Source organism: Labeo rohita, chromosome 18 (genome assembly GCF_022985175.1).
Source record: "Labeo rohita strain BAU-BD-2019 chromosome 18, IGBB_LRoh.1.0, whole genome shotgun sequence".
In the NCBI taxonomy this organism is placed as follows: domain Eukaryota; kingdom Metazoa; phylum Chordata; class Actinopteri; order Cypriniformes; family Cyprinidae; genus Labeo; species Labeo rohita.
In genome coordinates, this window is record NC_066886.1 from 865,368 (window position 1) to 878,203 (window position 12,836).

Genomic DNA, 12,836 nt, shown 5'->3' on the forward strand with positions numbered 1-12,836 from the left:
TAAGAACCAGCAGATGGTGACAAACACTGTCCTACTGCATCTGTGCAGAATATACTCTATACTGCCTTCTACTATTTTTGTAGTATGTGAAAGTTAAACATAATATACAATAATCAATATTTCACAATGTTATGAGCACTGTTGTCTGTGTTGGAAAATCCATCTTAACCTATTCAGACCCAAATTATATTGCGGGGCCACAAATAATATGGCCATGTTTTCTATATATATATATATATATATATATATATATTGTTGGTTCTGAAGATATGCTATATATTTCAACAAAATTTGTATTTATTTATTTTTTATTTTTTAGAAATCTTTAATCCTGTACTATAAATGCAGCCATAAATACTAATCAACGAATAAATAAATAAATTAATTAATTAACTTTTTTTTCCAATAAAGTTTTTAATAATCCCCATTGGGTCTAAAGTCTAGCAAAAACCCAAGTAATTATACACATGAATTTGTATTTTTATTATTAATATTTTTTTAATTACTAGAAATCATGATCTTATACTCTAAATTATATAAAAAATAGAAGAATAGCAAAACCCAAATAATTATACTTGTTATTATAATTATTATTATTTTGTATTTAAAATGTAGTAATAAAATGTTGTTGTTGTTGTTTTTTTGTTGTTGTTGTCGTTTGTTTGTTTGTTTTTGTAAAATAAAGAAGTTAGTAAAAGTGGTTCTGAACAGTAGCAAATTCCAGATAATTAAACATATGAATTTGTTTTTGTTTTGTTTTGACAGTATTAACAGGTAATTATACATATGAATTAGTATCTTTATTATTTTTTTTTAATATTACAAGAAAGCTTTATTCTTATACTCTGAAAAATGTAAAAAAATACTATAAATATTCAAGTTATTAAACATATATATATCATCTTCTGACTGGCATTTGAAAGAACAAAATCATAGTGTATGGCTATGATGTAAAACTAAAGGCTACTGGCTTTCATGTCAAGGTGCTTTGCATTGTGGTCTACGGTATTTTGAACAAAAATACACTTTATAATTTAGAAGTCACCACTGAATTGACAAACAGATTCCATTGTGTTTGTGTCACTTTTATTGCAGACAGTTTGCCTTCACTAGAGCACACACAACTTTTCATTATACAAATGTTCAAGCGTGATTGAGTAGCACCATCCAATCAGGTCAGTGAAGGAGCGGAGGCCAGTCATTGGCTGTCCTGCTCATAAACCACGCCCACCTGCCTGCGGGCCTCATCCAACACCTCCATGAGCAGCTCTGAGTCACTGAGTGACATCTTGGCGCTCTCCTTCACTCCTGCGAGACAAATCAACATAAACATCATCCTCACACAGAACTCGTGCTCATTTTCACATCTTTATATGCAGTAATGGTGTGTCACCTTTCAGCAGGCAGCGCCTGACTTCCTCCGCTTCGTATCTCAGTCCGGTGCTGTTATGGAAGTTCAGAGGTATGCCGGGTTCAGGAAGAGGAAACTCTGTCTTTTCCCCGTTCACCTCCAGAATGGTTGGAGCATGCATGGGATGCGGCACCTGAGCACAGAGCAGACAACTGATGAAATGACATTGGTATGACCAGACTTTATTATTATTATTTTTTATTTACTAGTGGCCAAATCAAAAATTCTAAATCTTTTGGAAGGTATCACTCAAAATGTATTTAGCCAGTAAATTCATTTTCAGCAATGCAATCCACATGATTAACTTTTATTAATTGTATTTAATCCACCATTAGAAATGACAGACAGGGAGATCCTGAATGTTCAGAAATGATTATTTTATGACATTCTTAAAAACTGGTTCATGTTTATTTACTAAAAAAAACAAACAAACAAAAAAATGAATAATTTATATGTACATATATTTATATTTCTATAAGTGAGGGAAAAAAAAAAAAGATTAATGAAACAAAACCACAAGAAACATTTGCAATATTGTTGTTAATAAAATAAATGTTAACTGAAATAAAATAAATAATTTAGAAAACCATTAAACCTATTTCAGCTAGTTTCCAAAGCAAGATTTTTTATTTTCATTTAACCTGAAATGGTGGCGTTTTTGTCTCTGAAATGAATAAAAATCTATGGATGTATACAGACAGAAATTAATGGCCATCACTGTTCCATTATTAAAAAGAAAACTTATAGGAAAGCAATTCAAAATAGTATTAAAACAAAAATATGCAATAATAAAATAATAATAAAATTAAAAAATGTTTCCTTTTAAGTACAAACAAAATGAAAAACCTAAATATAAACTAATTTAAAATAATAATAATAAAAACCTGTTCGATCATAGTTTTTGTATTTGTATATTTCTATACAGTTTGCTTGTATAAACTGTAAATAGCTTTAGTAAGTGGAAAAAACATATTTAAATGCAAAATTAGTTTGTTTTAGAAATGCATTGACATTTTTTGTAGATGAGGATTTTTGTGAAATGAAGTAAAACAAACTAAAGAAAATGTAAGGAATAAATCGGTGGTCTCAAAATGTAAATGTTTTACATTAGCAATGCTTTAAAGCTTAAAAACACAACTTCCAGCAGATCTCCATTACTTTTTATTTCATTTCACAAAAAAACATACTGCAAAAAGTGGTTCTTCCTTAGTATTTTGTCTTGTTTTTCAGTGCAATTATTTAAAGATTCTTAAATCAAGATATATTTACTTGAAAAGCAAAATGGCAAAAGTTTTGATTTCTGAGAAACGTTCTGCTTTGAAAGGTTTTTAAAAAAAGCATTTTGCTCATGTGGTGGTGATATTTATTTTACCTGAGGGTAGCAGCACTCCTGTGGCGTGGATGGATTCTGGTCTTTCCCCCTTGAAAGCCATGAGTGCGAACTGCACGCAGTAGACGCCGATGTCCATCAGCGCTCCTCCGCCCTGCTCCTTCTGTATGGTGCGCACACGGTCCAGCAGAGGCAGGCCGAAATACACCTTCACCATCCTCACATCCCCGACAGCTTTCTCTGACAGCAGCCGGCCGACCTCGGCGTACACGGGAAAACACCTGGACCAGACCGCCTGAGAGACAAAACAGTGATCAGAGAGACATCTTTCATTTCAGCTGTCATGAGATTCTTCATTCTGTTTTTCTTTTATGCCAAAAATCATTAGGATATTAAGTAAAGATCATGTTCCATGAAGATATTTTGTGAATTTCCCACCGTATATATCAAAAGTTACGTTTTGATTAGTAATGCATTTCTAAGAACTTCATTTGCACAACTTTAAAGGCGATTTTATCAGTATTTAGATTTTTTTTTTTTGCACCCTCAGATTCCAGATTTTCAAAAAATTGTATCTCGGCCAAATATTGTCCTATCCTAACAAACCGTACATTAATAAAAACCGTATTTATTTATTCAGCTTTCAGGTGATATCAATTTATGTACTTTTAAGGTACTAATATGTATTATTTTGGTGGCAAATAAGGTACAAAGATGTACTGTTTTGCTTTTGTACTGTCAAGATGTATAGTCAGTTGAATATATTAATAAATATTATTACCAAAGAACTTTAAATTTTTTTTTTTGATTGTTAAGTTGATGTATTTGCATTGTGAAATTATAATGCATTGGATTTTCATTTTTGTAATGTAGATTAATGTAGATTTTAATTAATTTCAGAATAATTTAATGAGAATAATGATTACAAATGATGAGAATTTACAACAGTAAAATACATTAAGGTAATGAAAAGGTGGGGAGAACTATATATATATATATATATATTAAGTATTTAAAAAAAAAGAATATATATATTCTCCAGCTAGAAATAAATAAAAAATAAAAGTAATAAAATAATTTTGCATTAAAAAAATAAGCAATTGTTAAGATGTTGTTGTTGTTGTTGTTGTTGTTGTTGTTGTTGTTCCCTTAAATTTCCATTACTGAAATGTAATTATTGGGGGGGGAAACGTAATGCATTTATAAATAACAGTAGTAATGCATTCAATTTTGTATTTTTGCAATGCAGTAGATAAATGTAGACTTTAATTAATTTCAGAATTATAGAAATTCACTCATTATACAAATAATTAGAATTTACAACAGTAAAATACATTAAGGTAATGAAAAGGTGGGGAGAAATGTACATAGTTCTCATGAAAATAGAGAGTGTGTGTGTGCGTGTATACTTACATTAAAAAAAAAAAAAAAATATATATATATATATATATATATATATATATATAAATATTAAGTATTAAAAAAAGAACAGGTAGAGATAAATAAAAAATAAAATAATACAATAAAAAATAATTTTGCATAAAAAAAATAAACGATTGTTAAGATTTTTTTTTTTTTTTGCATTATGAAATTATAAAAACATTTCCCTTAAATTTCCATTACTGAAGTGTAATTATTGGGGGAAAAATGTGATGCATTTAACAGTAGTAATGCATTCGGTTTTGTATTTTTGCAATGCAGTAGATTAATGTAGATTTTAATTATAAGATTTTATTTTCAGAATAATTTAATGAGAATTTTTTTATATAACCAAGGACATGTTTTCATGAAATTCACTTAAATGTTCATGTCTAGTGGATCTGATGATGCCGCTTCACATATGTGACCCTGGACCACAAAACCAGTCGTAAGAGTCAATTTTTGGAAATTGACATTTATATTATTGAAATAAATTATCTTTCCATTGATGTATGGATTGTTAGGATAGGACAACATATGAAAATCTGGAATCTGAGGGTGCAAAAAATCTAAATACTGAGAAAATCACCTTAAAATTTGACTAAATGAAGTTCTTAGCAATGCACATTACTAATCGAAAATTAAGTTTTGATTTATTTACGGCAGGAAATGTACAAAATATTTTCCTTGAAAGTGATCTTTACTTAATATCCTAATGATTTATAACTTATAAAGACACTTAAACACGTCCTTATGTCTTTCATGGGGAATGAAAATGGGAGTTTTTGTTCCTTGTTTGTTTTTTGTGATCTTTCTTATACCTCCATGAGGAAGACGTTGTTCTCCCGGGCGGCGGAGACGAGCTGTTTGACCTCTCGCAGGTTCATGGCGAAGGGTTTCTCGCACAGCACGTTCTTCCCACCGTTGAGGAACAACAGACCCGCCTGCAGATGATGTGTGTGCATAGTGCCCATGTACACCACATCTGACAAAACACACTGGTGAATGATACGGAGTGACTGTCTCTTTAATTCTGTCCAGCTCTGTCTGTTTACTCACCGATATTGGGATCCTTCAACAGCTCCTGGTAGCTGCCGTATACAATTGGGATCTCATGAGTTTTTGCAAACTTCTGTGCACGTTCTAGGCTTCTTGCCGCCACTGCAGCTATCTACAACACACATAAACACACACAGTTAATGGTTAAATCAGATTTTAAAAGCTTAAGTTTAGTTCCATATGAATGGTACCTTGTGATCTTCAGGAGGAAGTGTCTTTAGAGCCACACAGAAGTCATGGCTGATGTTTCCAGCTCCACAGATTCCCCAGCGGGTTGCCATGTTCACTCTCACTTTCAAGTGAATGCAGTTGCATGTGCGGTGAAGGCTTTTATCTGCAGCCCAGAGTTCAGGTGAGCTCAAAGGACGTTATGTGATCTGATAAAGTTTAACTATGGTTGTAAATTTTTACAACCTTTTATTAACCTCTTTTATTACTATAAATGCATTTACGGCAAAATATGCTGAGCTCACGATGACTCTGCACAAATCAGATCCTTATTAAATGTGCTAACTAATGATGATCATGCATATTTATATGTATTTCTGCTTGTCTAATGCAAAGCAAGAAAGTGTCGTGTCACTTCTATGGAGACCTGCCAAATTTGTATTTATGTAAGTGTAACTATCACAAGAGGTTAAAAAACACTAAAAATATTATATAATAACAATTATATAATAATTACATATATATAACTCTAATTTAATGCATGTTGAAGAAAATGGAAAAGATAATAATACAAAATAATGCATGTTGTTGTTTTGTTATTTAGTACTGACCTGAATAAGATATTTCACATAAAAGACATTTAAAGTCTACATAAAAGACATATAGCCCACCACAGAAAATAACAGTTGAATTTATTAAAATGTTTTATTTTTTTTTATTTTTTTAAATTATGAAAGTAAAGAATGTTACAATGTTTACAAATACAGAATCCCTTGGACCAAACCTACCGCATATAAGAAAAAATACAGGCTAAATAAAGAATGTGTCAATATTTACATGTGCCAAATACATGCGTGCATGTATATAAACAAACACAAACACAACAACAAATAACTCAAATGAAATGTCAGTGGTGAATAAACCTGCAGCATGTGTGTCAGTCGGTCACTAGGTGGCGCTGTGACGCCATTATAAAATAAACAGCATGAAACATTTAATTCAGCTTGTGTAGAAACTTCGACATCCGCTCAAATCTGATGTGAATTAAACAGAGCAAACTCACCCTAAAAAAACATGGAAATTAAGCATTTTATATTATATTAGCATATTACATTTAGTGTTTTTTTTCAAACATTTCATGTTTGTATTCCTTTATTTGTAAATTTAAGGTTATTCTGAAATATTAAAGAACATCTAAAAATATGTTTCCGATAATATAATATAATATAATATAATATAATATAATATAATATAATATTATATAATATTTACTTTATGTTTGTATTTCCTTGTTTGTAAATTTGAGGTTATTCTGAAATCTTAAAGAACATTTAAAAATATTTTTAATAATATAATATAATATAATATAATATAATATAATATTTACTTTATGTTTGTATTTCCTTATTTGTAAATTTGAGGTTATTCTGAAATCATAAAGAACATTTAAAAATATATCTTTAGGATAATATAATATAATATAATATAATATAATATAATAAATATAATACATTGATATAATATTATATTTAGTTTATGTTTGTATTTCCTTATTTGTAAATTTGAGGTTATTCTGAAATATTAAAGAACATTTAAAAATATATCTTTAGGATAATATAATATAATATAATATAATATAATATAATATAATATAATATAATAAATATAATACATTGATATAATATTATATTTAGTTTATGTTTGTATTTCCTTATTTGTAAATTTGAGGTTATTCTGAAATATTAAAGAACATTTAAAAATATTTTCAGGATAATATAATATAATATAATATAATATAATATAATATAATATAACATACTATAATATAATATAATATAATATAATATAATGTAAATTAGCAAAGTATTAGAGGTCAATGGAAATCCCCACCACAGAAAAACGAGTGTCATTGCTGACGCCGTCAGGTGAGTTTGGGACAAAATTCTCAATGATGTCGCTCATCTGAGGGACGCTGGGATGCTGTGTGCCATCGCCATGGCGACAAGGTAGCAGCTGGGCAATCTGTATGCAAATGGCAGCGTGTGGCCTAATCTCGCGCCGGTACGGCAAGACCTGGTCGCCATGGCAACGCAGCCCGTGTTCACGCCGAAACGCACCTTTTGTGCAAGAGAAACAGAGTTGTTAGATGTTAAACATGACACACTACAAGTACAGTGCTATTAGTTGGTTATAGCATGCACTCTGATATATACTGCTCAGTCACTTACAATGCTGTTATAAGGGATTTCAAGAGAGGGTGAATTCAGCTAAAGTGGGCCACTTTTTAAAAATGTGTTAGCTTTCTTGTGAGGTGTTTAAATATTGCTGCCTCACTTTGGCTGAGTGTGTAAGGATTCAGGTAAAGTGGGTCGACCTTTAACTTTCAGTAATTTTACCCAACTTCAATAAATACACTCAATTGTTTTTAATTAAGATGCAAAATAATTTAGCATAAATAAGGGATGGCCCACTTTACCTGAAAAGAAATTTGTCTGGAGTACATGACCTCAAAATGTTTATTGGTATATATCTTGCAAATAACATTTTATACGACCTCTATTGAAATTAAAATATTATAGCCGGACCTTAATGTTAACAAAAGTAATCAAGAAAGGAACGGAAAAAAAAAACAAAAAAACCTAATCTAAATTACACATTTTACAAAAAGTGTCCCACTTTACCTGAGTTCACTTCATTTATCAAAACACAACAGCAACACACTGACAATCACTCAGAATACCATAGCAACAACATAACAACTCCCTAGCAACAACTTAGAATTCTCAAGCACAATCAGAATATGTAACAATTTTAAATCTGTATTACTTCAGAATGTTTCATGTTATTTTGAACACAGACCCAGCAAACACACACACACACACACAGGTATTCCTATCTTAATGGGTTCATTTCATAGGCGTAATGTATTTATGTAATATAATCATTTTTAATATAATATAATTTAATTTAATTTAATTTAATTTCAAAAAGAGTATTAAAAAGTATATACATTGCAATTTTTAAATGAAAATAACCAATCGTTTCGATAGATAACACCCTTCTTCCTCGGCTGGGATCATTTTCAACCGCATTTGTGATCGTTTGAAGCCGCATTAAACTACATTTTGGAAGTTCAAAATCGGGGCACCATATTAGTCCATTATATGGAGAAAAATGCTGAAATGTTTTCCTCAAAAAACATAATTTTCAAGAAAGTCATGAACATCTTGGATCAAGAGGGTGAGTACATTATTTGTACATTTTTGTTCTGGAAGTGGACTTCTCCTTTAATTTAATTTAATTTAATTTAATTTAATTTAATTTTATTTTATTTAATTTTATTTTATTTTATTTTATTAATATTTTTTTTATTAATATTTATTTTATTTTATTTTATTTATAAAGCGTACAATTATTCCTAGTATGACTTCATATACTTCATTTTTGGTTTTTGATTAAAAAAAAAAATTCTAACCCTACACCTAAACCTATCCCTCACACCAAAACTACATGCATTTTTACATTCTCAAAATACTTCATTCTGTTTGATTTATAAAATCTATAAAATATATTATATCTATAAAATAATTTATAAAAATGCGTGGCCACACAAGATCAACATTTGCTGGTGTATTACTATACTTTGAGGGACATTTGGTCTATAAAACATAGTGAATACCAGTATACATGTTGGGTTTCCATGCATTTTGCTACATATTGCATACAGGTAATGTAGGGAATACCAGCACACACACACACACACACACACACAGATGCAGTTGTGTTTTAAGCAGTGAAAACATCTGAGAATTTTGTCAGTAATTACATGAATTCTCCAGTGTTAGTGATGCTTCATTAGGAGTGTGTGTGTGTGTGTGTGTGTGTGTGTGTGTGTCAGGAGGTGAGACACTATTTTCTAGCGGCGCTGAATTTCACACGACACCTTCACCAGAGGCTCAAGGTCGCTGTGACGACAGGTTTGACAGTAAAGCAGTGTGTGTGTGTGTAATAAATGTGGGACAGAGTGAAACTGGGTCGCTGCAACACAATGTTTTCCTCATATCTGGATGCTGTGCTTTCAGAAGGAGATATGTTATTATATCCCTGAAAAACACACCAACAGAAAAGGAAATTTTCATATCTATTTTCAACTTTGTCAATTCTACTTGCATTCAAATTCAAACTGCAATTCCGTATCCTGCTCGCAACTTATAGTTTAAATTCAGTAACCGAATTAGAATTGAAAATCTGTTCAGCTCTGTTCTGCAGTGCAAACAAGTTCTTAATGTTTTCATGCAATTCTGATGAATACTGGACAAATGTTAAGCTGTGTAGACTGGTAAATAGTGGATGCTGACAAATCATTTTAAATCAAATTGCATTTGAAATGTGCACATGGCAGGTGCTTTTATCTAAAGCAATTTATGTATCAATTTTATTAGTTTATGCATTTATGCAAGCCCATGCTGATCTTGATAATATGATTGCATCATGCTCTACAGTGTGAGCAACAGCAATGCTAATGAATTTATATCTAGGGCGTCTGGTTTAAAAATTAAAGCCGTAACTCTAAACTACTGTGGTGGATTGACAAATCAAACTCTTGGTTTGTCAGTTTATGATCTCTAGTATCACCGACTCCATGTTTAGTGTGTTTCAGGATGTTTATACAGACGAGTGCTGTGTACTGTACATGTGCGTATCATTACAGAAAGTGCAGTGTTGCTACAATTTATTGCCTTCCCATAAATGAGGATGATGATTATTCAGGTGAGATATGAAAATGACCTTCCGTCTAAACGAGAGCAGAATGGAAATAGAGGCTGTTTCAAAACTGATGAGTCATTTATGACCTCTTAGAATGAAGAAAAGTGCTGAGGGCATTTGTTGAGCTTTTACTGTGCGTGGACATGAACAAATATATGAATAAATCAGTCGTGCGTCTGTAGAAGTTCCTTCACGTGAATGGGGTACAAAATAGTGCTCGGAAATGATTTCGCTTCAGTGTTTTAGGCAAATGATCATGGTGTTTGTCCTCAACAGAGGTCAAATGAAATATTATTTATATTACATTACATGCTATACTACATTTATATCATATTAAATAATTTTTAAATATCATAATATTGAATAATATTCAGTATATTTTATAATATTTTATTTATTTTGTATTGTTTATTTATTTAAACATTTTTTTTTATAATTTTATATTATTTTTATAAAAAAATAATAATAAATTAATTAAATTAAATTAAATTATTCCAAATTTTCTTATTGGCATTTTGTGTGTAATACAGATTGGAATAATGACAACAGAGTAAGAAAAGTAATAATATAATATAATATAATATAATATATATATATATATATATATTCCAATTTAAGAGTTCAAATTATTCCTAGTATAATTTCATTAATTTTGTTTTTAATTTAAAAGTTTTTATTTTATTTATTTATTTAAATAAAGAATGAATTTAATGGAAGTTTAATGGTAGTGATGCTCATTTATATGTAAAAATATATTACATTATATATTAATATATTAATATGTTAATATAATATATAAAATGGCTATTTTAAATTGCAAAAATATTTCACATTTTTACTGTACTTTTGATTAAATAAATGCAGCCTTGGTGAGCAGAACAGACATCTTTCAAAAATCCTACGGTAACACCATGGTATTTTTAAAATTAAATTGAATTAAATTAAATTAAATTAAATTAAATTAAATTAAATTAATTACTCCAAATTTTGTTATTGATATTTATTTGACAACAGGGTAAAAAAATATATATTATATATTATATTTAAATATTATATATATTTTTCAATTTAATCTGTATGTATAAAGAGTTCAAATTATTCCTAGTATAATTTTATGAATTTATTTATATATTTATTTATTTTTGCAAACAATTATTTTATTAAATAGTCAGTTCAGTATGGCACAAAAAAGAACATATTAATTTAGATATATTTATTTAGCTTAGTAGTGATGCTCATTTATAGCCTGTGTTTAACTTTTTACTTCTGGTGATTGTATTTAGGCCTCAAAATTAAAAGCTGAGTCCATTCATTTTGAAAATCATCTTCAAAAGGTAAAAAATGACGAACTTTTTTTCAAAAGCCAAATCCTATTAGGTTTTTGTTGATAGAAGTAATGTGAACATACAAAAACAAATCATCACTGCAGCACTACATTGGTCTAAAACAGCAATGGAATACCAATTTGTGAATTATTTATGGAAAATTCTATAATTTTATAAATATGACACCCCAAGGCTCGTTGAAGCTGTTATTGGTGGTGGTTCAGACGGAGCCAGCCGTATCTCCAGCGCTCACAGAACAGACAGAGTCCAACTAGACTTTCCACAACGTCAGCAAACAGACACAGACACAGAAATTCTGACGCTCTCTGTGTGATAGAAGTGAACACATACTTGACTTCAGAGCGCAGTGGAAACTCCTTCTATCATCAGATGAGCTCTCGAAGACCTTCCACAGGTACATGGAGTCTCCAGGACTGATCTGGGATCTGTCAAACTGCAGAAAATGTCAGCGTGTGTTTACTCATCTCAGTGTTTGGTTGGTTGCCAGGGTGTTGTTACACAGTTGCTAAGGAATTCAGAGTGGTTCTGCAGTCCAGCTGCATCCTGATTGGACAACGCTTGTCAACCACACCACCAAAAGTTTACATACTTCTCGCAGAATCTGTAAAATGTTAATTATTTTACCAAAATAAGAAAGATTACACAAAATGCATGTTGTTTTTTATTTAGTACTGACCTGAATAGGATATTTCACATATGAGGCGTTTACATATAATTCACAAGAGAAAATAATAGTTGAATTTATAAAAATTACCGTTTTAAAAGTTTACATATGCTTGATTATTAATACTGTGTTGTTGCCTGAATGATCCACAGCTGTGTTTTTTGTTTAATGATAGTTGTTCATGAGTCCCTTGTTGTCCTGAACAAAAAATCTTTCAGGTCCCACAAATTCTTTGGTTTTTCAGCATTTTTGTGTATTTGAACCCTTTCCAACAATGACTGTATGATTTTGAGATCCATCTTTTCACACTGAGGACAACTGAGGGACTCATATACAACTATTACAGAAGGTTCAAACACTCACTGATGCTCCAGAAGGAAAAACCATGCATTAAGAGACGGGGGTGAAAACTTTTGGAATTTGAAGATCAGGGTAAATTTAACTTATTTTGTCTTCTGGGAAACATCTAAGTATCTTCTGTAGCTTCTGAAGGGCAGTGCTAAATGAAAAAAATATGATATTTAGGCAAAATAAGAAAAAATGTACACATCTTCATTCTATCAAAAGTTTTCACCCCCGGCTCTTAATGCATGGTTTTTGCTTCTGGAGCATCAGTGAGTGTTTGAACCTTCTGTAATAGTTGCATATGAGTCCCTCAGTCGTGAAAATATG

The 12,836-nt window shown here is 30.4% G+C and overlaps 1 protein-coding gene across 1 annotated transcript; it reads right to left on the reverse strand.

Moving 5' to 3' along the window:
• Nucleotides 1-1,069: 1,069 nt before the first annotated feature.
• LOC127180489 (trans-1,2-dihydrobenzene-1,2-diol dehydrogenase-like) lies at nt 1,070-5,598 on the reverse strand. The gene is given in 6 exon segments (XM_051134572.1): nt 1,070-1,308; nt 1,394-1,563; nt 2,681-3,036; nt 4,982-5,145; nt 5,220-5,331; nt 5,411-5,598. Coding segments are annotated over 6 exon segments (1,002 nt in total). The 5' UTR covers nt 5,501-5,598; the 3' UTR covers nt 1,070-1,198.
• Nucleotides 5,599-12,836: the final 7,238 nt, after the last annotated feature.